This window comes from Fundulus heteroclitus, chromosome 1 (assembly GCF_011125445.2).
Source record: "Fundulus heteroclitus isolate FHET01 chromosome 1, MU-UCD_Fhet_4.1, whole genome shotgun sequence".
In the NCBI taxonomy this organism is placed as follows: Eukaryota; Metazoa; Chordata; class Actinopteri; order Cyprinodontiformes; family Fundulidae; genus Fundulus; species Fundulus heteroclitus.
In genome coordinates, this window is record NC_046361.1 from 9,766,810 (window position 1) to 9,791,618 (window position 24,809).

The window sequence follows — 24,809 nt, forward strand, 5'->3', positions numbered from 1 at the left end:
GTGATTTAATTTTTTATTTTTTATTTTTTTTTGGAGGAAAGAGTTTCCAAAGCAACCTTAGTGACATTTTAAATTAACTGATAAAGATTGTTTTGCAAAGCTTTGTTCGGTTTTATACTTACTTACTTTTATACATACTTGGTCTTGATTATTGCCAAACCCAATCAAGAAATCCCCTGAATTGATATTCATTGACAACATGAAGTAGATCTCTCAAAACACCATGTGTTGATTTAAAGAAATTCAAAAACAGGAGAAACAGTCACTGGCATCTACAGGTCAACAAATGAGTTCAATGTTTTTTGCTGCCACACGCTTGAAACAGGGAAACTCGTGGATTAATTGCAGAGCGAAACATTTCAAGACTTTCTGTAATTCTAATGATCATGGCTCATGAAAATTCAAAATTCAGTGTCTCTGAAAATATTTTTCATAATTTCAATAATGGAAACTCATGGGGTCACACCCTAATCAGCTTGCCATCTCAAACCCCCGGCAAATTTTTCCTGCTCCTCTTAAATGGTCTCAGTGAAGAAGACTTCTGACTGGACGGATGTCTGGGAGACGGTCATTGACCCCCTCGACAAGGAGGAACAATCACAAAAGGCCAATGCTAAACTTTGTTCACAGTGCTGTCCTGGCAAATTCATAGAAAATTGAGTGGAAGGGAAAAGTGGCATCAGCACCAGGGGTAACTGCAGCCATGAGAGGATGTCAACTGAGGCTGAGCCTGGAGGCAGCACATCAAGAGCTACTAGACACAAGCCAGGCCCACCAGGAGCTACAAGCTGCTGGAGCAGTGGTTCCCAAACTTCTTGGTGGGCCCTCCTGTGATTTAAGACCACTGGTCTAAAGGAACACGAGATACTGGACCCAACTGCGTTGATGCAGTTATTCAGGGAAAATGAGCGCCAAGCAAGAGTGCACGTTAAACACATTTCAGAAGCCTGGCCTTTCTGTTTTAAATGTTCTTTTTTTTATTGACCTCACATAATGTTCTACACTGCAAAAAGAGAACTAAAAATAAGCAAAATTTTCTTGAAATGAATGTATTTGCCCTTGATTTGAGCAGGTAAATAAGATTACTTGCCAATGGAATGAGTATTTTTACCCTTAAAATAAGATAATTAGAAATCCTGCACTTGAAATAAGGTGATGGAGATGAATTATTCCTATTTTAAGTGCAAAAATCTTATTCCATTGGCAAATAGTCCTATTTATCTGCTCAAATCAAGGAAAAATACTTTAATTTCAAGAAAAAAATTCTTATTTTTAGGTCTATTTTTGCAGTGTAATCTCCTGAGACAGTAAAATTTGGGTCTTCATCATCTGTAAACCATAATAAAATAAATGAGCCATGAAATATTTCACTGCATGTGAGGAGTCCGTAGAACACGAGTTTTACTTCCTGAAGTGAGGGACAGTTAATACTGAACTTCATGATGATCTGACTGCCTCATCGTTGCCAAAAACACACCGATGATCCCCTGGAGCTTTGGGAAAACATTCCACAGACTGAAGACATTTGCATCCGGTCACAAACTAAAACCATTTCAGGAAACAGAATGACGAACATGGTGAGGGTGGTGGTATGGTCTGGTGCCGCCTTGCTTCTCCAGGACCTGGACAACTTGATGAGCCTGATGGAACCATGAACTGTCCTCTCTAGCAGAAGATCCTGAGGAAGGTCAGGCCATCAGTTTGGGACGCACACGGGCTCTGAAGCAGGTCAAGGATTGAAAACATCCACCTCCACACGGCTAAAAACCAGAAGGTATTGGACTCACCGGGTCAAACTCCAAACTTTAAAAAAAGAGGTAAAGATTCTGTGGCATGTTCTTAAAAAGGATGCTTTTTCTCTGAAAAAAAAAACTCCAATGTGGCCAATTTCTAAACCATTCTGGAGAGGAAAACAAAGCTGAAATGTCCTGTTCTTTTCAACAAGTGAAGCTTGACAACTGTTTTGGAATATTAAAGGGAACGGTCCCATTATGTAACTTGAAATGTGCACCTCTCTCTTTGCTTTAAGTTACAGTGTAAAGGGGGATACATTATAGGATAGATACGTTTTAATAGAAAGTCACAGCCTCGTTTGATAACTGCGAACGTACTACTAAAAAATAAATAAAATACCCCCCACCCAAAAAAACCAAATCCATGTGAAATGTCAGCAGGTGGCAGTGTTGAACCAGTGCATGGAAGCAGCCTAAAAGGCCGCTGCCCCATGGTTAGTGTGCATGCAGTTTGGCTGTTTTAGTCCACACCGTTTCTCTTTCAAGAAATCAATGCCTGTATTTGCATCATCATTCTGCTTTTATTTATTTTTATTTTTTTTACAAACACAGAATTGCTTTGTCTTCATAATATTCTGAACCGCCGTCCTCAGAGGCTTCTTTTAAATTTACTGTTGAACTCAAAAACACAATTAGCAATAGTTGTATCATCTTTTGTTTGTAGGGACATCAGACTCCATCGCTCTGACGGGGCTGCTGCTGTGTTCTGCGTTGTGTTGGGGTGGGTGGGGGGCGGTGGGGGGTTCTCTATATGGTGACACGACCTCAGCCCACATGTAAACCACAGTGTCATAGCAATTATCTTCAAAACATGGCGTGACTCACCAAACACCAGATTAACAAAGGCCACATTTATTGTTTCAAAGGTTTTAGAATACATTCTTTTCTTTTTTTTTGCTACAGTAACGTTATCTCACTGAAACAATTTGTTAAATCCCTACATTTTGTTTCAATACTATGAGTGGGGAAAATATTCCACAAAAAGGTATAAATGTAAGTAAGTAAAGTTTATGTATATAGCACCTTTCTCAGACAGGAGTCACAATGTGCGTTACAGTACAAAGCATAAAATACAAAAGACCACAACATAAAATCTATATAGACAAGATACATACAGTCATAGCAGTCCTTTGGGGTAGTGAGTCTAAATGTTTCTTTGTTTGTTTTTTTCCAAAATTGCCTGTGTCTCACTTACTGACACCTCTAAAAATCCCTTCCAGATAAATGTCGCTAAAGCATTTCAGTCTTTCTGCTTTATGTTTTAAAGTTTTTCTAGGAAGTTTCTCGGAACTTCAAATGAGTCACCCATGACCTCCTGGGGTATAATTAGGATGGGACACAGAGGCTGATTTCTTGCCCACTGGCCACAAGGCTGGATGAAGACCCATATTTGCTAAACTCTACTGGGACTATAACTAAAACTGCTTTGATCAGATGGTACCGAGCAAAGGTAGCAAACACCTCAGCTAGGCTGGATGTGAAACTGCAAAGGAAGTGCCTAATGCCCACTGTTAGGTATGGTGGCGTTTCTGTGATGCTGTGGGCCTGCTCCTCTTCCAAAGGTTCTGAAAACATTGCAAGTGTGCATGGCACCATCAACACTTTGCAGTACTAGGGTATTTAAAATATAAATCTCATGGACTGTGCCAGAACACTGAAAAGGGGGTTATGATTGAGTCTTTTCTTAGTAGGTTAATGATCCAAAACATTATGTCCAAGTTGAGCTCAGGTGGTTCGTCACACATGCAGTCCTCATTCTTCCATGTTTGTCTCAGTCACAATATCTCCGTCCTATGTGCCAAAGTGGAAGAGAGGAGATGCCTGTGCAAAGTCTCAGTGATCCGGGTCGTCGCAACAGCAAACAGGCTTAAATCGGAGGCAACCGGACTTTTGCTCAGTTCTGTCTGAAAACGTTTCGACATCTATCCACGAGTCTTTGTCAGAGGAGAGCTTAAGAGACCATTTTGGACGACTCTAGACCATCTGGAGAGATTTTGCTAAGCAGAATGGTGAAAGATCGCGCTCTCTGATGCTCCAACTTTGCCAAAATTTCTAGGAGACTGAGTGTTGGCAAGTGTACCAACAACTGTGCCACGGGTTGATTTCTCGAAGTAGGATTTACCTGGTAAAGAATTCTGACTGAAATTAAAGGTAGCATTTTTCTCAAATTTACAGTGTGAGAAAATGTTGCAGAAGTAAAAATGAATTCACTTTAAAAAAAATTAGCTCACACCTTTACTAGGGGATCCAATAAATGAACTGACAATGAAACAAAAAATGAATAAATAAAAAAACACAATTTCCTCTTTATACATATCCAAGTGTTTCATTTTATTCATGGTTAGATTCTTTTTGTAAGTGCAAATATTAACAAAATGTCCACTAACATTAGATTTTCTAAAGTTTTGCCGCAAAAGTATTCACCCTTCTGGGCTTTTTACCTATTTCGTTGTGTTCCAACCTTTGGTTTAAAGTTTTTAAATCCTATTTTATGCAATGGATCAGCATAAAATAGTCTGAGTCAGTGAAGTGAAATGAGAAATGGCCCCTTTGTTTTGAAGGCCCTAAAAATTCCTGGTGCAAAGAATTACCTTCCAACGTCCTATAATTAGTGAAATGAAGTCTGTCACATAACCTGTCAGTGTTTTTGAAAGACCCCAACAAGCAAGAGGCATCACAGCATGAAGACCAAGGAGCTCATCAAACAAGTCAGGGACAAAGTTGGTGAGAAGGACAAGTCAGGGTGGGGTTCTAAATAAATATTGGTGTTCCCATAGAGAGCCATCTGACCCATCGTTTTCAAAGGGGAAGCACGTGGTACCACAACAAACCTGCCAGGAGAGAGTCACCCACCAAAACTCCCAGAGTGCACAAGGAGGGCATTAATTAGTGAGGAAGCACAGAGACCAAAGGTCACCCTGAAGGAGCTGCAGAGGTCCACAGCAGAGACAGGAGGGTCTGTCCGTAGGACCACAATGAGCTGTGCAGTCCATAAAGCTGGACTTTGTTAAAGAGTGGCCAGAAAAAGTCAATACTTAGTGTTAAAGATAAGAAGGCACGTGGGCAACTTCCCAAATGTATAGAGGAACTTTTCCCATGCTGTCTGGAGCAAACCCAACATCCCTTCCTCCCATGAACAGCATCCCCACAGTGACACATGGTGGTGGCAGAATCATGCTGTGGGAATGTTTGTCAGCAGCAGGGCCTGGGAAACTGGTCTGAGTTCTAACATGAAGGAGCTGGAGCAGTTTAGCCTCAAGGAATGTGCAGAAATCTCAGTGGCAAGACGAGGCAAGCTCAAAAACACTGATCCAAAGACACTTGCAGCTATAATTGCTGCAAAAGGTGTCTCTTAAAAGTATTGACTCTAGACAGGATAGACATCTATGCACTTTGAAGTTTTCTGCCGTTTTCTCCTGTTTATTGTTCACTTCACAAAAAAAAAAAAATCTAAGTTGTAGGCCTGCTCTTTCAATGAAATGACGCAAACTATAACTTTCAAACAAACCATTTTTATTCCAGGTACAAAACATGGAAAAATGCCGAGGAGGGGCTGAACAAACAGGCCACTCTGTGGGTGCTTTTCAAGCAGCTGTCATAACGAGTCGCGCTTTTTACGAGCCGCCCGTGAAGGCAGCGCGACCAGTGACGCAATGCATGGGCGTGTTGTCATGGCTGTGTGCAGCGGAGCCTCTCAGCCTTGTAAATACATATTCATCCGTAAACAAAGCAGGTCGGCGGTGTCGGTTCGCGACAGTATGGAGTTTTCTCTGACCGCCAAGTGAAGCATCCTTGACGAGGAGCAGGTGAGTGGACGCGCCGCGGGAGAAGTTCAATGTGTGGCAGGACGGCTTGGCCAGACAGGAGTTAGCAAGCTAGCGTCAACGTTAGACAGGCGCGCGGCTACAGTAGGTACAGTCATGTAATGCTTATGAAGCCATGCGGACCACAGCGGGCTAATGTACCCGAGAGTGTCAGCACCTCTGTGGCCGACGCAAATATGCGTCCTATTTTTTTATTTTTTATTATTATATTATCATCATCAATGCGTGCTGCTTTGGAGATGTAAAAGGCGTGCAGTTCATTTTCCACTAAAAAAAAAAAAAAATGGCTCATCCTCATAATCACAATCCTGGCAGCGGCGTGTTGTCGTGGAAGCTGCTTTACTGATTCCTAAAGTGACCGCTAACGTCAGCTGTTCAATTCAGAAATTCGCCCCGTGCGCGATGAATGCATTGCTAAAAAAAAAAAAAAAAAAAAAAAAAAGCTGCGGATGTGTTTGTGTTGGCAGTCACCGGGGAAGGTGTTGTCTCCGCAGGCTGCAGGCAGGCGGGCTGGAACTGGGGGGTCATACCTGTCAGGACTGGCCGAGTTGCATGCCTCTGCTTCCCCCTTTGTCTTTTAGAAAGGACGTGCATTGACTGTCACCTGACTGCAAGTGGGAAAACACACACACACACACACACACACACACACACACACACACACACACACACACACACACACACACACACACACACACAAAAGCCCTCCACCCCCTGATTAAAAATAGCTCTCTGGACCTTACAGATGATGCTGTCATCACGTTTTGGGGTACAGCAGACATGTTGGTGAGGGAGCCTGGCTGGCTGGATCTGTCCAGATAGAAAGCTGATCATGGTCGTGGTTGAGGTGGAAATGTTAATAACCTGCTGGTTTTGTTGTCATCGCCGTTGTTGTACTAGACTCACATATGTATAATCCCACCATCTTTTTATTTATTTTTTTAACCACCGGAATGACTGATGTCTAAGAGAAGCAGAGATGATCAGCAGAGTATGTTTAATTGAACTAAAAGGGGAAATGTACGGTGAGTCTGCAGTTGTGTTATTTTGGATGGCGGCGCACAGGAAAGCGGCAGTTCAAAAGAGAAGTCCCTTTAAGGTAGGGCTGGGCGATACGGCTTAAAAATAAAACCTGCAATTTCTTTTGTTCAGACAAATCCGCTGAATCGATTTTCTTCCCTTTTTTTTGTTTCGTATAAACAATTTGCTGAAATGATTTTCAAAAACTCACTTTTATTTCAATAATCTCATCTGGCAGTTGACATTAATTCAACGTGCAACTTATTAGGAGCTGTAAAACATGCATATAAGACAAGGTGGTAGGTCCCCGCCATAGTAAGTATTGAAAATATAACACAAAATGTTTGCTGGTTGTATTACACATCTAAGAACAGGCATCACTTCACTTGTGTAACTTCACACCAGCTTAAAAAATAAGTAAATGAATAAATTAAAAGGTCTCGTCTTAGGGTAAAAGGTTTTCCTCTTTGGTGTATTTTGACAATATATTTTTCTAAACATATATTCAACGTAGAATGATATAACCAAAACAATTTCCCCTTTTAGGACTGGTATAGTGCAAAAAAAATCTTAATTTTCCCAAAAAGTAAATCTTCAGGAGTTGCAAATTCTAATTAATCAATTAAAATCAATTCATCGCCCAGCCCTACTTCAAAGTGAGGAAGTTTAACATATTCTGAAAACGCTGCTTTCTTGTGGGGCAACATAGGAAAATAAGAAGATATCAGTCAAGAAATCAGGAACTGGCTTGTGGACCTCCATAAGCATGGGTCATCCATTAGTGCAATTTCCAGATGCCAGAAAGTGCCATATTCATCTCTTCAAACAATGATATGCAAGTATGAACATCATGAAAATGTTCTGACACCTTAGTTTGTAGGAAAGAGACTGGTTCTGTGTCCCAGAGATAGCCAATGTCTCAATCAGTCGCATAACAAAGCAAGCAAACTGGTGAAGATGCTGGCTGGAGCTGGGAAGACATTGTGTTGATCTACAGGGAAACAAGTCCATGGGCTGAAAGGCCACTCAGCAAGGAAGAAGAAATTACTCTTAAAAGCTGCTTAAAAATGTTAGTTACAGTTCTCGGATGCTCTCAGAATGAACAGAATTTCTCTAATTTTTATTGACTATTACAAAGATAATACATTTAAAAAATATATTTGTTGCATACCTACACCATTCAAACATACGTTGGCCGGTACTTGTTTCCAGATTATCTGTTTTTGTTTTGTTGTCTTCTTAGCTCTGAGGTGCTAATAACGATTTTGACCAATTAAATTTTTTTTTCTGTAAATTGACTATAATAAATAAAAGGCAAAGACATGTGGTAGGGTCAATGATGAAGTTTTGTCCCCAAAACTCCCATCATTTGAATTTGACTAAACCCCCCAAAAAGTACATGAAAGTACAACGCTGTGACAAGAATAAAACGAAATGCTGACAACTGGAGCAGAACAAAAGGAGGAACCCGTAGCAATCTACCCCGCCGCTGTTGTTGATCACTGAAGAAACTGCACAGGGCTGGTGCTGTGTACATTTGCATGGACTGCTATGGAAAAATGTGTAATTTGTATGCACTAGATCCATTTTTGATTTGAAACACATTTTTTTTGGTATAGAATGATTATTTATTTGGTCCTCAGTAGTAAAATATATTTGTAGCAACATCAAATTGACAGGCAAATGGAAGCACGCAGTGACACACTCAAGATGAGCAATTGAAATGAAATTAAGATAATTGCATGACTAAATCAATGGTAAGTTATTAATACTGTTTTCTTACATAAAGGATATTAACACTTATACCAAGTGTCATCTTGTCTGCTGTTTTGCCAAACAGGGAAGTGGCTCTTAAATGGTGTATTTATCTAAATTAGGGCCGCATCGTCCCCTGCTCACTGGTTTTACCCGAATAAAGTAAGTTTAAGTTAAGTTTGTCATATTGTAATTAATCATAATTTTTGCTCTTAACCAAAAATAACCCCGTGTTTTCAAAAAAAAAAAAAATAAAAAAAATGTTGCTGCCGTAAATTTGTATCGAGTATCAAGTGTTTTCCTTAGTATTGGTATTGAGATTGAAATTTTTGTCGCGACGGCCCTAGTTTGTAGTCCAAAAATGGTGGTAGTCTATAGTTTCGGTGATTTCTGTGACTAGAGAAGTATGTTTTATTTTATGTCTTCATTTTTTTTTTAAACCTGCCAATCTTATAAAAGCCCCTCATGGGAAGAATTTTTGATATCCAAAAATACCCGAGCAATCCTTTTTGTGAATGCAGTACTACACAGAATAATTTTGCAGCGATGATTGTGATTTAATATCCTGTCCAAATAATAAAAAAACGATTCCTGTTATAAATGATCAAACCCGTAACAGTTAAAAGACAAAAGCTGCTTTGTTCTTGGGTTGACGGTAAGATAATGAGTTTTTCGATCCAGTTAGGAGTGTCTTAGTAAATCTGCGCTGTCTATCAGGGAACAAAAGCACGCAGCCTACAAGTGGCAGACTTTCACCTCACCTTGGATTCTAAGTGACAGACATAAATAATGGGATTTAAAAACCGGTGTCTGGGATTACTTTTTGCCCATGGGTGAATTTGCTCCTTCTTAGGAACAGGAGAAGAAGCTTCTCGGCGTTAACACGTGCTAGTAAACATGGAGGGAACCGCTTATCTGGACGTCGCGGGTTTGACCCAAAACATGCCTGAGGGATAATATTTTCGCTTGGATTTCTTTGAGTTATGCGGATTGCCTGGTGCTACTGCGTTGTGTTACCTGCCCCGCTCTGTAATAAAAGGCTCGTCTTGCCTTTTATAATATGAAGCCAGTTGCATTTCCAAGCCAAGCATGCGCTAGGTTATTTAGGGCGCAGCATTTCGTTGGACGTCAGTCTCACAACAGACAGGCGATGGGCAAGCTCTTCCTGTAGCTGACGGTTGGGAGTGCGGCGCGTCATGCTCTGTGGAGAAAGTCAGCATCACACAGCATCTGGGATCTTGCTGTTAACATTTGGTTCTTACAGAACGAGGAAACAGCTGTAAGCTCCAGCTGGTGATGCACCAATCAGTTGGCCAGTTTTTTTTCTTTGACTCCAGCAGGTCAGATGGTTGGAAAATCTGCATTATTCTGGTCCTGTTTGTTTAATGCAGCGCAACTGTAAACTCCTACGTTTTCCAGTCACCAAACACATCAGTGAACAGCAATGTACGTTGATAACTTTGATGTAAACATTGCCTCCGTGTCATAGTTGTAGATAGCATAGAAGAAACTTGGCATAAACAAGTTTCTTTGTCTAATATTCCTCATGAAGAACTGGAATTGGCAAGTCGTATCTTCGGTGCATCTCTACTACAGATACCAGGAGCCTTATGTGTGTGTGTGTGTGTGTGTAGAGCTCCTGGTATCTGTATTGTTTTTACTCAAAGTTTGTTCCAGAGTGAAGCAAAGGAACTAAATGCTGCTTCTCCGTGTTTGGTTCTGGTTCTAGGTATGCAGAGTAGACTTGATTCAGATGAGCTGAGTGGTCTGGATACACTGATAACAAATCTGTGACGCATTTAGGTGCTAATCCATTCAGTGATTTATAGACTAACAGGAGTATTTTAAAGTCTATTCTCTGAGACCCAGGGAGCCAGTGTGAGGACATTCAGAACCGGGCTGATGTGCTCTACTTTCTTAGATCAAAGCCACTTTGGTCAGGCCACGGTTCCCCTTTTCTTCTTTTGACTCTACACTGGAGCGCCAGAAAAATCTTTGGAATCCTTCTCCTTTGCAGCCATCTCCCAACATCGAAGCTTTCTATTTATTTATTTCATTTCTATTTTGGTATTTACCTGTAATCTCCCCTCCGACTCCGATGACTGACATCTCCTGAAATGCTTGTTTCTATTTTTAATGGCGACGAGGAGCTGTGGGGATGATTGCCACCCTTCATATCTTCCACACGGCCAGCAGTGGCTCTGTGCTCCGGGTTGGAGCGTGCCGTAATAAACTTCATTATGACCATTTCTTAAGCACCCATTCCTTCTTCTGGCAATGCATGTCTTGCCAATACCAGCTCTATGTTCACGTGTGCATGCCAGGATCAGCAGAGTGCTGCGTTGCCTGTTTTCTCTCCCCCCCCCCCTTTTTTTTTTGTGGACCCATATTGTCGTCTCTTGCAGCTGTGGCCACATTAAAGAAAATATTCCAAGGCTACGAAAGCATTGGGAAGCCTGCAGGCACGGTCTCCCCAGGTTCTCCTTCCTGACTGTGGGCTGCCTGAGGCGATCGGTGGCCATGGTAGAAAATAAAAGAATAATTTCTGAGCCTGAAAATGAGGATTTTGGCAGGTGTCCGTTCATGTGTCCAGCCACACCCTTTATTTCTCATCCTCAGAAGCATTCAATTCCTAAAAAAAAAAAAAAAACCATGCCCCTGTAATGTGAACCCCTCCCCCTTCCTCTCTGTCTCCTGCTTGTCTTCTCGTTGGCAGTCGGGCGAATAGTGTCCCCACAGGCTTGGGGGGGGGGGGGAGGCAGTACATCTCCATGCAGAGCATCTTGATGTGCATGTGTTTGTACATATTGGCCCATAAAGGCAGTGTGTCTGCTTCACATGCTCACGCCCCCCTCCCAGTGATGGACTACAGCATCCTGGGAAGCATGCACAGAGCAAAGCCCACTGGCCCAGTTTTATACGTAAGCAGCGAAACGTCAGGCTGAATGCAGCGCTCTGCTGGCTATCCTCCTCCTCCTCCTCCTCCCCCTCCACCTCCTCCTCCTCTACGGTGGTAATCCTTGCTGACACCACGCACAAAGGACTAAATGCTGGCTGCATCCTCCAGCAGCCAGGCTCTGTCCCTTCTTCTTCTTCTTCTTCTCCTTCTTCTTTCAGCTCTAATCCCATACCGCCAACATGTCTGTCTGCATGTTGGGATGTTGTTTAAATAGGACTTGCATCTGTATATCACATCCCTGGAATGCTGGCCTGGCCTGGCTCTTCTAATCCTCCGCCCCCCACCCCCTCCCCCGTATCTTCTCCTCCTCCTCCTCCTCCAGCTCGGCTGGTTCATTCAGGGCGAGCATCACAACAGGGCTGTAACCTTAAGAGGCGTTTCCCTTTTTCTCCATTTCCCGTTCCCTTCTGTTTCATCTTCCCCCCCGGAGATGATGGGACTACAGGTGGCTAGCCGTTTTTCTCCACATCTGGTGGGTTTATGCAGCTAACCCCACCAGGGCTGCCTCCTTTCGCATCCCGTCGTTGCCGAGCTCTGTGGTCGCCCGGCTGCACATCTGTATGCCAACAGGTAACGCAGCCAAACAAAAAAATGCATGCTTTATTTATCAGGTGATCCAGTTTGAGTCAGTTCTGTCTGCGCGCAGCTGCTCTGCATTCTGTGTCTGCCTGGTTCTTCAGTTTGCTTTTCTCAACAGATGAGGCTTTAACAGAGGGCTGCACGGCAGATGTGACCCCCCTCCTTGTTGAAATGGGTCTTATTACTACGTCACGTCCTCATAATTGTCGGAGACGTGTCTGCAGGTAGGATAGGTAGGAAGAGCAGAGGCAGCACGTGTGCCGCCGGTGTCGGCCCATGGTTACGCTGCCACACATGTCGGCGTGGTTCGTAGTAAAGCTAGATGACGCGCTAAGTAAGCAGTTCGCTGTTTGCGTTGGCTGGAAGTGTGGCCGTCTGTGTAGCAAGAGCTGTGCTGATTAAATTGGGGGGGGGGATCCTGTTTTATCCCAGTCTGTACCTGACCGTGCTGCATTGAAGTGGCTGGTACGTGACGTCACAGTTGACCCTGGAGTTTCAGTGCGCGGATTCGTTTTTGACCGACGCGAACCAGGCCCCCAGGCAGAAGGATTCACGCCATCTGAACCTCTGCAGATTATTTACCGTAACAACGAGACGTTTCAAAAAGCGTTTCAGTAGAGGTTTTAGGTGACAGAGCAACAGTGTGCGAGTGCAATCAACCGGTGGAAAGCATGGTTCTCATCCATTTTTGCAAAAAGCTGTTCTGAAAAGTCTGACCCCTTTTGGTCTGATGCCCCCAAATAAAATCCATTGCAACAAAAACGGTCTTCAGAATCCACTACTTATCTCATTTTTAAACAGAGTCCACCTGTGAGGACCTCAGACCAAGGAGCACAGCAATTATGTGCTACCTTGTGCTGATCTATCACATAAAATACTAAAAGACACACATTGAAGGTAGTGTTTTTAACATGACAGACTTGTTGAACAACATCTAAGGATATAAATACTATTTTAAGATGTTGTATCTATAACTACATCAGTTGGTTTTGTTGAAACTTAGAATTATGCATCAGCGTTTGAAATGTTGTATTACTTTAACTACGACAAGGGATCTTGCAGGAGAGTTGTCCCCCAAATAATGAAAGCAAAGTTTTCAGCGTCTGGTTCGTGCCTAGATTAGCCTATAAATCTGTAGTAAGATTTTACAACTTTATGACAGTAAATTAAAAGAACTGCTTTTAAACGACAAGGCTGCTCATTCTACCAGAAAACGGTACAGCTAGAAGCAAGACACGGTGGCAAGCTGCTCCAACCTGAGGCAATGACGTCATGATTTCTACGGCAAGCAGCGAAGGTCAGTATGCTTTAAAAGATGATGTAAAAAAAAAACAAAAACAACTCTTCCAGCTTACCTCAGTTTATTTGTAACCTACATTTATCTGCGTGAATAAATTTGAGCCCTCGCTTGCTGTTTTACAGGGGAATGGCTCACTGTGAACACGCTCCCCACCTTACCCAGCCAGTATGGTTCTTGTTGTTTGTTTCACCTCCATAAGGCATGAGGCTTGTCCAGTTTTGTCCAACAAACTGGAGACGAACATTCCTGTCTCAGCCTGCAGACTCTTTATCGCGTCAGCCTACGGCATGTGATCCCAAACTTGTGCAAGTAGTTTTGGGTTACTGAATCACGGTGCGTTTTTAGGGAAGTGGTGTTCGGCAAACGCATGAAAACGTTTGGTATCCGGTGATCCCAAAACCATAAATAAATGGTAATAAAACCAGGGTTTCGGTGCTATGATGGTAAGAGTAATTTACATCCTGATGGATTTTTTCCCCCCCTTCCTCTGGTATAAATTTACGGATTAATGTGGATGTAGCGGCGTTGACTTTTTAAAATGTTTTACATGAAGTTTAAGCCTGGGCTAGAAAGCCTGATGGAGTTATTTATAGCGGAGTCGTCTAGTGATTAGCAATCAAACAACAAGTGGCCAAAGTTCCCCCCTCCCCACTGAAACGACAATGCTCGTCATTACACAGTAATGTATTTACCTAAAACACAATCCTCTCATTGGATTAGACGTCTCCCCTTGTTTGCCCTGCTCAATAAGGTCTCGTGTTTTGTTTCTTTTCTTTCTCGTCCAGATAAGGTACCCAACTTGTACACTCCTTGAGTAACATCTGTCAGATAGACACACACACACACACACACACATGCAAAAAAAAAAAAAAAAAAAAAAAAAAACTACCAGAAGGGGAAACAGTATGTTCCAAAGCGTGGCTCAAAGTTCACAGCTAACCAAATACTGCGATGATGCCAGAGAGGGTTCAGTCCCCTGTTTAGTTTGGACGACTGCTCCACCGAGCTGCTGATTTCAGATGGTTCCTGCTGCTGAGAGATGCAGGGATATTAGCAGGGCTAAGCTTGTGACAAGACAAAGTGCAACACAGCTCCCGGCATGTTCAAAAGTGGAATGAAGATTATGGGGAGTGAGTATGATAATCCGTGATAAAGGCCTAATCTCATCAAGTTTCTGTTAAGTGTTTTTTTTTTGGGGGCTACGCGGATGTCTGGGTGGGTTTTTTGTGTGTTTGCCTTGAAGGAGGCTCTAGGGATTATGAGTGAATATTAAGTCTTTAGACTTTTGTCGGGCTTTCAAAGGCATGTTTCGAAGTATCCCTGATTGGCGCTGGAAGATGTCAGCGTAGAGAGCTGTGGATTTGTTTTATGGTTGCTCATTCATCTTATGGATACAGTCACACTGGTTTTGCGTCCATGACAAGAATAAATTGATTTTATAAATAAGAATTATTTCAATAAGAACTCAAGAGTTTTTTGTTTTTTTTTTGGTAGGCTTGACTGCTGCTGTGGTAGAAGAGTGTTAGTACGCACGTTATTTAATCTAGATCCTTATTGATTTTTCCCTTCTGGCACCAGATGGGTTCGATTGGTGCCCGTTTCAGCAGCTTTTTACCTATTTCTTTACAAAAACAGCTCGTGTTGCGTCATAGAGTTCTACAGCGCTGTGGAAAAGTACATTTGTATTTCTTCTTGCCTTTTTATTGCTCCTAAAGTGACATCCAAGCAAGATGCAAAGATAGAGGTTTCAGATCAAACACATTTTACTATTGGGTAAGATAAGCTTAGTAAAATAAAACAAAAACCTGTTTTATCTCATGACAGGAAAATGGCTTTTCAACCTCGACTTAATGTGAAAATACAAATGCCATGTACACCTAATTATTGGTTATGCCATCGATCAACTGATGACAATAGCTGACAATGATTCATTAATATCGCAGTGGATGAACTTTGACCCACTATTCTTAGCAGAATTGTTTAATTTTAAATCTTTAATTGAGACTAGTGAGGCCTGCAGTGCTTTAGATGTTCTGCGTCCTTTGGTGACTTGCTGGATGAGCCATCAATGCCGTCTTGGAGTAATGTTTGAAGGCTACCCACTTCTGGGAAGGTTCACCAAAGCTCCCTGTTTTTTAATGGTTCCAAAGAGTTAGAGGCTCAGTAACCCTTTCCGGACAGAGAGTTGTCAATTCCTTTGTTTCTTATCAGTTCTGGATTTTGTTTATTTTTTAGTTCAGGGCATGATGTGTTGTTTTTTGAGTTTCTTTCAGCCTCAGACAGGTTCTGTCTCGACTCCTTAAAACTACAGGTCCGGCAGGAATCTGGCTAGTGTAATTGAAACAATACAAAACCTATTTTTTTGCTGTAAAAACGATGATCTGGTTCATGTGAACAGTGTGCAGTTTTAAACTTTGGCCTTAATAAAGTTTTGGAAAACTGATTGGCTACTCAGAAAAAGACAACAGAGACCATCTCAAGCTATGTATGCTTTGGGGAGGAGAGCTGCAGACCCGGACTGAGAGCATTGTCAGGCAGCAGAAGGAGCACTTTGAGGTTCTCCTCAATTGGGTCACAGGGGGCCGAATCAGGAGAATGCGATACCGTCACTGTGGCTGAGGTAGTTGAAAAGCTTCCAGGCAGCAGGGTGACATGTGAGAAGGACATTCAGCCTGGGTTTCTGAAGGCTCTGGACATTGTTGGTCAGTCATGGTCGACGCACCTCTCCAATGTCACATGGAGGACTGAGACAACACTGCTGGAGTAGCAGACTGAGGTGGTGGTCCTGATTTTTAAGAAAGGGGACAGGAAAATGTGTTCATTTATTGAGGGATCACACTTCTCAGCCTCCCTGGGAAAGATCACTCTGGGTGTTGGAGAGGAGGCTCTGACTGATTGTTGAAGCTCAGATCCAGGAGGAGCAACGCTGCTTCCATCCTGGCCTTGGAACAGTGGACCAGGTCTTTACCTTCTGAGGGCGTGAGGGGAGTATGCTTCTCTGGTCTATGTGGGTTTGTGGATCTGGAGTAAGTTTATGACTGTATCCCCCAGGGTATTGACGGGGGTGCTGCAGGAGTAGGGGGCATCTGGGCAGCTTTTAAGGGGCGTACAATCCTTTTGTGCCCAAAGCAAGAGCTGAGTCTGCCTTCTCGATGCAAAGTTGAACGTCCTCCCAGTGTGTGTTGAACTTCAGGATCTTATCTTTGCTTTATGGGGATGATGTGGTCCTGTTGCCGTTTTCGGACCAAAGCCTCCAGTGGTCGCTGCAGAGTGTGAAGAGGCTGGGATGAGAGCCAGCTCCTCTAAGTCTGAGGCCACGCTTTGTTTGCATTAATGCGGGTGTTGCTCTGATCTGTTATGGTGAAGAAAGCTGAGCCTAAAAGCAAAGCTCTCGATTTACTGTCCTGTCTATGCTCAGATCCTCACCTGTGGTCATGAGGTATGGATCATGACCAAAAGATCAAAGTCCAGCACACAGACAGCCAACATGAGCTTCCTCCAGAGAATGGCTGGGCTCAGCCTTAGAGAGACGGTGAAGAACTCTGTTATCAGGGAGAGCTCAAAGTAGAGCCGCTGCTTCTCCGCATCGAAAGGAGCCTGATGCGGTGGTTTGACATCTGATCAGGATGGCCCCATGGCGCCTCCTCTGGGTGGTTTCTGGGCCAGCCCCTCTTGGAGGAGACCCCTGGGAAATAACCAGTTCTCACTGAAGGGACTACATATCCCAGCTGGCCGAGGAACGCCTTGGGGTCCTCCAGAATGAGCTGGAAGATGTTGCTGGGGGAGAGATGTCTGGGTTTCCCTCCTGGATCTGTTGCCTCCATGACCCGATCTCAGAGAAGACGCATGGATGGATTTTCTGAAAAGGTTTGATTTTAAAAGTTATTTGATGATCTGAAACATGTGAGTGAAACAAAAAGCAAAAACAGAAAACTCTGAAAAGTGCTCAAATACCTTTTCATGCTACTTTAGATATGTATTGGCACAGAAACCATGTAGTATTACAACTTTTGATTTATTTAAAACAAAACTGGGTTCAGCCTTTTTTTTTTGTCTCCTAAAAGTCTTCAGTTAGTCGTGTCCCCCCTTCAGGAAACTCATCCGATTTAGAATTATTAAAACTTTCAAGCATGGACATTTAAACTATTTAATTATGTTGATTCTAGCCAATTCTTTCTGTCTGCTTTCATAAATGCTCTTTATGAAAGACTCTCTTGTGGCACTGGTGGGATCTCAATCCCATTATATCACTTCATCTGGCAGTGTTCAGGTAACCAGTACAAACTATAGATTTTACATTAATCCAGTCCAGATCAAGTTTATACTACAAAAATGTATTTCTCTTTTGTACACACGAATAACCTTAAAAAGTATTTACAGCCATTGAAGTTTCCATATTTTGTTTTGTTAAAGGCAGAAATCTCAGTGTATTTAATTGGGATTTTATGTAGTAGATCAATATAATAATGTGAAGTAAAGGAAAATGATACATGATTTACTTAAAAAAAATCTAAAAAGTATGTATTCGGCCCCTAGTCAATGGAATTTTAGAATGAGTAACTTATTGAATCTAATGTCATTGCAATCACAGCTGTAAGCCATTTGATGCATGTCTCTTTGCACAAGTAGAGGGTGAAAGTGTTGCCCAATCTATGTGAAACAATGCAAGCTCAACCAGGGTGGATGTTCCTTTGTCTTTGTGATGCTTTGTTCACTAATGTTCTGTAAGAAATTCCTGAGGCCTTGCGTTAAATGTATTTATGTTGCGATTAAATTGCTTACAGACGAATACTGAATACCAATTAGGACACTTCTGAAGGCAGGTGGCTGCGCTGGAATATATTCACGGGTATCGCAGTAAAGGTGGCTGAATGCAAATGCATGCCAGACTTTTCAGTTTTGCCTTTCTAAAAAATGAAAAGTGTGAAAATCATTTATCGTTTCTTTCCCCTTCTGAATCAAGCGCTAGTTTTGTGTTACGCAAGCAAATAAACTCCTGAATTATATAGTTTGAAGTCGGGTGTTGTCACCTCACAAAGTGGAAAGATATTCAAGGGCCATGAATACTTTTGCAATACTCCTGTTAAGCTGTGTTTTTAGAGGTATAAAGTTTTTTTTTTTTTGGGGGGGGACAATTTTCAGCTATTTTTTTTCTTTGATGGCCCAAATCATTTGTGTTGAAATATCATCTCTAGGCAATGGTAGTAAGGTGGATGGTAGTAAGGTGCAGTGAATAAAATCTTCAGTACCCACATTGTACTTTCCAGCTTCAGGAAACCCATTTTTATAGGAAGTGGGGCATTCCTACGGAGCTTCTTCTAGTTTTGCTTTCTCAAAATCATTTACAGTTCATGTGGTTATGTAGCTCTGGCCAGTTGTGAACTGAAGCACATCTCATATAACCCTATATAGAGAAAGAAATTGTTGCTTTTTGCTGCCCATCTTTCTTTTATAGAAAGTATCTGCTCGTTCTGAATACATTTGTGTTTATATTTATACGGGTGTATTTGCATTGCAGCTTAATAATTTTTTTTTTTTTTTTTTTTTGCGAAGGCGGTTGACGGTGGCCTCACAGACCGGCCCTTGGCAGTGTGTGTGACGGAAGCCAACCCATCTGTTATTTGCAGGCAGAGAGCTGTAATCCCGTATGTCCTAGCCCTCTGTTGCAGATTGGCAGTGACATTTCATCAGCGCAGGTGGCCTGGTCATGACACCCACACAAGCACACGTGGAGAAATATGTCAAGGCAATGCGCCGTGGAGAGCCCACCTCTGGAACAACGAAAGGCCACAGCAGCTTCACCTGTTGGCTCAAAATGTGCTAGATGCCCCTAAATCCCTAATATCTCATAAATGCTGTTTTTTTGTTAGTTTTTTTTGTTCAACATTTATTTAAACTTAATCACTATACAACACCTACCAGTCTGATTGTAGCAAGTGTATGTTTTTTTTTATTTTGTTCTAGTGACTCACAGTAACCGTTTAATAGTTTTACTGTTTGACGTTACGTTTTATAATGCAGAAACTGTTCAATAAATAAAATTTCCCTCAAGATTTTAAAATAGGCAAACTTCATACATGCATACAAATGCACTTTGTAGTTGCTGTTTTGGTTTCTGAGCGTGGATCTGCTCCTAACTTCTGCAACAAGCTTTTGAGAAGTGGTTGGACGGATCAGTCGCTTCTGTTGATGATGAAAGTTTTGGTTTCCCTTGTGGCTGATTCATTAAAAAGGCCCTCGTTTTTGTGTCGGACTTTTGTATTTGTGAATCTCCGTTGTAATAAAAGGAGAAGCTACGGTAAAGCCCAAAGTTATTCATACCCCTGGTGGATTTAGATGAACTATTTTTATTCAACCAAGATGTTTTTCTCTGATAACACATGAGACAGACTTCTCTCAAAATATAACAAAAAAAGGTAAAAGGAACTTCAGTTTTGAAATAAATTATTTTTGTTTAATTTACATTTTAGTAAAAAATATTTATATGTTTATGATATTTTTACCCTCTCAAAGATTAATAGAAAATCTTCATGGTGTTACAGCAATCAAACTCTCCTTAAAATTCCTGACCGGCTAGTTGCATGTCTCCACTGGTGTTCAGATCATTTCTCTATCTGTGCTTATGAGCTCCAAAATGTTAGCGAGTGGAAGGCCTCCTTACCATCTCCCTAATCAGCTTACTCCACATATTCTCTATCATGTTGAAGTTGGGATTCTTGTAAAATGAAAACAATACTAAAAACCCAAATTTGCCAGGTGTATGAATAATTCTGGGCTTAACACTACTTCCCAGAACCTTGTTAAGTAGAGCCTTCTATAAAATGCGTGTCTTTCAGTAATTGACTGCTTCAACACACTTATGTGTCGTTTTACTCCAATTTTAAGGGTTTTTAAATTCTAGTACTTAAAGAATATCTATCACAAGGAACATCGTGTAAACCCCTCCTATCAGAGACAACGCCTCCGTCTGAATTCTGGATTCTTTTGTTGTTGTGCATAATAAGGGTCATTTTGGACGTATAACAGCATCTAACCAGCTTACTTTCTCTTCTTTAAACCCCTACATCCCATATGTTTTCAAGCTTAAACTTGAGGCAGATTAATGACGGACCTTATAATCCCGATGAAGACGTCGTGTGTGTAATCTTTGCTGCTTTCAGACATCTGTCCATCTTGTTACTGTGATTTTATTAACTTGGCTCTCATGCCAAGTTCAAAAATGGTAAATTTTTCAAAAAATTTATGATTTAATGGTTTTTAGTCATAAATCAATGTTTTTCATAAACCTTAATGCAAAATATAATTTAAAAATTCTGCCATAATAACAATAATAATAATAAAAACCCTTTTGGTGTGCACACAAAAGTTAAGGTATGCGCCATGCACATTCATTTTACCTTTTTTTTTTTGCTCGCTTATTCTGAAAGTAGGCTGACAGGAAGGGGGGTGGAAGAGGGGGAGAGACATGCGGTAAAGGACCGCGGGTCATATTCGAACCCGGGTCTACCGCGTCGAGGACTAAGACCTCCGTATATGGGTCGCGCTACCCGCTGCGCCAACAGCACGCCCCATTTTACCTTTTACTAGGATTAACGAAAATGTGGCTTGACCGCAACAAATTTAGAAAATCTCTTTTGCAAACACAAACTTTCATGCTGTTAGCAGTGACTATCACCAGTTATGTCTCTGCTATCCATCACTTTGTCATCACTCCATCATCACTCTACACATCAGCAACACTTTTCCACAGCAATCCTATGCCCAACATTGCACCATGGGCGTTTCTGCATCTCCTCCATCACTTTCAACCCCGCTTGTGAGGGAGGAATCATCATCATCATCATCAGTAGTGTCACATGAGCATGAAAAGATGGAGGTGAAGGGATTTTCGGTTCAGAATGCTGCATACTGTGTGAGAATACCTAGGTGGGATTTATCAAAAGCATTCAAACGAAATTCAAAAATGTTCATGTATTTGTGCACCAATCACTGGGGCTCTCAAGCCTGAAGTTGCATTCGTGTTTTTAAGTCTCAATACGACAGCTCTGAGCACATTTCACATTTCTCTCTGCACGTTTGCTTCAAGCTATAGCTCAGTGTTTTGCAGAGCAACTGTGTAAAAAAAACAAAAAAAAACAACAACCCAAAAACCTGACTTTGCTTTAGTGGGATGTTGGACAACTGGAAGAAGGTTTGCATGTTTTCTGTTCTTATTTTAATCTTATGATAAGTTAACAACCAGACAGTCAAATATTGAATGGTTACTCTTGGTTGTTGTTTAAAACTTTAACATTCTGCTGGAAATGATAATTTGGTGCAGAGCTGCACAAAAATATGAATATTTCAAATTAGTCGTCACAAAATCACAATGAGCGTATTCCATTTTTTTCTTGTATTTATCGCAAGCTCTATCGTCACACTTCCCAATGTTATCACATTTCACAACTTTTACTAACATTGTGCAGCCCTACTGTGGTGCCTTTTCATGCCGTCTTCTGTTTCTTCAGCTTTTTCTTGTTGCACGCCTCTGCAGAGAAACCCTACGCCGTTTAAAGGACCACAACGTTTCTTTGTACCCATCAGAGAGGAAGAAAACTACAGCAAGTGCATGAATGAATGTTTCAATGCATCATGTGTGATTAATGAGTGTAATTACATTATTATGGTCCTCAGCAGAAGTTTCTTGCTGTATTGCTGACTCTAGCTTCCATATCCTGTGAATACTGCTTCCTTTCAGTATTATTTCCTGTCTCTAGCACTTAGCACTCGCGGCATTCGTTAAAACCACTGGTGCGCTTTGTCATTGGTTTGAAACAAGAGTCCTTGAATCTCCCTTATTGTGGCGAGGCTTCTTTTCCTCCGTTTGTTAAGCAATTTACTGAACAGCCCTTGAAACCAGACCATCACAAGACACCTGACCTATTTTTTTTTTCTCCTTGTAATAGTTTTCGTGAATGTTGGCCCATTGCTTCGGACAGAACTGGTGTAACTGAGTCAGGTTTGTAGGGCGCCTTGCTCGCAGAGAGCTCCTCATCTCTGTCCACTGGTGGTCTATGACTGTGGTTCCCAACCCTGGTCCTCAGGGACCCCTGCCCTGCATGTTTTCAGTGTCTTCTTGCCTTAAGAGGCTTTTGCAGCACCTGCTGGCTGCAGAGGAGGTCTTGCAATCATTTGAATCAGGTGAGCTGGGAAGAGACACATCTAAAACATGCAGGGTAGAGGTCCCTGAGGACCAGGGTTGGAAATCTTTGGATTATGGGACTGAAATCAGAGCCTTGCTATGGTCACTCTAAAATATTTTCTTTTTTCGTCCACTTCCACCTTATAACGAATTTGGTGGTATGTTCAGGCCTACCGTTTATTTGGGAGACTTGCTTTCATCCAAGCTAAAACCTTTTTGCTGATGTATTGAGTAGGCTTCAATATTTTACTCCTGATGCTGTTTCATGAAGTGCGTCAGTCCCTCCTGCAGCTTGACACCCACACAACGTGATGCTGCCGACCCCGTATTATAAAGTGGCCATGGTGTTCTCAAGGTTGCAATCTTTGTCCCTTTTCCCGCGAATGTACCAATGGTCATGATGGCCAAAGACATTTTGATTTCATTTGAGTTTCAACAGGCCACAGAACGTGTTTTTTTTCTCTGTATTTGTAAATGGTTACTCTTTTGGTGTGATTACTTCTTCTTTGCTAAGGGCCCTTGTCTGTAGAGGACTCGTTTGACTCTCACCAGCGTCAGCCAGCGTCTTCACAAGATCGTTTACTTTTGTGCTGAGATTGATTGACGCATTTTGTATCCTTATATGTCTATCTGTTGGACACAGAGATGGTCTCTATCCAGAACATTAAGATGACTTGACATTCCATCCATCCATCTATCCATCCATCCATCCATCCATCTATCCATCCATCCATCCATCCATCCATCCATCCATCCATTTATTTTCCCTCACGCTTGTCCCTTGTGGGGTCACGAGGGTTGCTGGTGCCTATCTCCAGCATTCAATGGGCGAGAGGCGGGGTACACCCTGGACAGGTCGCCAGTCTGGACGTTCCCACTGTTTTTATACTTTCATATAACTGAACAGTTGAGCGTGATTCCTCAGGGCATCTGGAAATTTCCAGACTTACAGAGGTCCACAAGCCTCTTCCTGATTTCTTCCCTGGTTTCTTTAGATTTTTCCCATTTTTGTCACAAAAATGAAGTGATTCGTTTGAGGTATTACCTCCAATGAAATTAAATGTAGAATTCGAATGTCGAATTAGCCAATCTAACCTGTTAACTCATCACCTGGGCTCTCCAGAATATTGTAAAATATAATCTTAATTTATGTAAACTTCTGAATTAAAAAACATAATGATAGTCTACATTTAGCAACTTGCCCTTAGGGTGTGCTTGTTTAGCTGCGTGGTTTGGCTAAAAAGCCAAAAAGGTTCAAAAATACTTGTGAATCCTGCTAAGGATGTCAGTACAAGTGTGTCTTTGTGCGTTTGTGGCAGGTCAGGGCTTGATTAGCGCAGCAGGGCGTAGCAGTCAAGTCCAGCTGTTCTCTGCAGAAGTCCGCCATAACACACAGCGAGGCTTCCAGTGAATGGTCCACTAGCCAACAGAACTCTGCTCTGAAAGTAATGAGACATATGGCAGGTTGTGTGTTGAGTCCCTCAGCAGTCGTGCGCAGGTTGTGCGAAAGTGCCCACAGGTTGGAAGGTTAACTTGTTTAAAAGTGATGGAAAGGATCTAAATTGTATCACGTCTTTTTTCCCAATGGATGCCAAATGCAGGACATTTCCAGTCACTTTCATTCCTTCCGCTTTACTGCGGTTACCTCTGTATTTCTAACAGGATTCACGTGCCTCTGCCTCCTCTTTCTTTCAGTCACCCCTGATCTGTTCCCGGAAACAACCCTGGTGCCGTCCCTCCCGGCGATACCCTCTGCGCGATCCGCCTCCGCCTCTCACAAGGCCCGGAGGCGCAGCAGCGGAGGTGACTGTGCTGCCAGGCCTCGGCCTCCGCCCTCGACCTGCAGGCCGGGCCCTAAAAGAGGCAGCATGGAGGTGGGCATGCGAGTGGTGCGCGGCCTGGACTGGAAGTGGGGCAACCAGGACGACGGCGAGGGCCACGTGGGCACCGTGGTGGAGATTGGTCGGCAGGGGAGCACGACGACTCCAGACAAGACGGTGGTAGTTCAGTGGGACAGCGGCACACGGACCAACTACCGGACTGGCTACCAGGGTGCCTACGACCTGCTGCTGTATGATAATGCTCAAATTGGTAAGTGCTGAAGATCAGGTTGAAGATCCTAAAAAACTTATGTAAAACTTATGACCAGGATATGGCCCGATAATACCCATGATGAAAAGACTGAACAATTATTAGAGCTGCTTTCAGTTGTGGAGCACAGAGTTGTCTTGTTAAACTGCTTTTAGCATCTTATATTTACAGGTAGCCTTGCTAGCAGTGCTAAAACAGCATTCTCTGGGGTTATTCTTTGGACAATGTAGCACCTTACCTTAGCTCTAAGATTTCCAAAAAACTGCCAACTTTCCCAAATCTAGCATGTTTCACAACAGCTTGAAAC

The 24,809-nt window shown here is 42.3% G+C and overlaps 1 protein-coding gene across 6 annotated transcripts in view; it reads left to right on the top strand.

The window, feature by feature from the left end:
• Positions 1 to 5,436: 5,436 nt before the first annotated feature.
• mib2 (mindbomb E3 ubiquitin protein ligase 2) overlaps positions 5,437 to 24,809 on the top strand; it is a 58,225-nt gene continuing 38,852 nt past the window's right edge. For 2 of the 6 annotated variants that reach the window (XM_012861921.3, XM_012861924.3), the window contains exons 1-2: positions 14,155 to 14,360; positions 24,107 to 24,502. In XM_012861921.3, coding sequence (XP_012717375.2) covers positions 14,330 to 14,360; positions 24,107 to 24,502 — 427 coding nt within the window. In that variant the 5' untranslated portion in view covers positions 14,155 to 14,329. Of the gene's footprint in view, positions 5,600 to 6,119; positions 6,232 to 11,436; positions 11,922 to 12,733; positions 13,228 to 14,154; positions 14,361 to 24,106; positions 24,503 to 24,809 lie in introns of those variants that run through there. The other 4 variants (XM_021316097.2, XM_021316098.2, XM_021316096.2 and 1 more) reach the window with 4 other exon arrangements.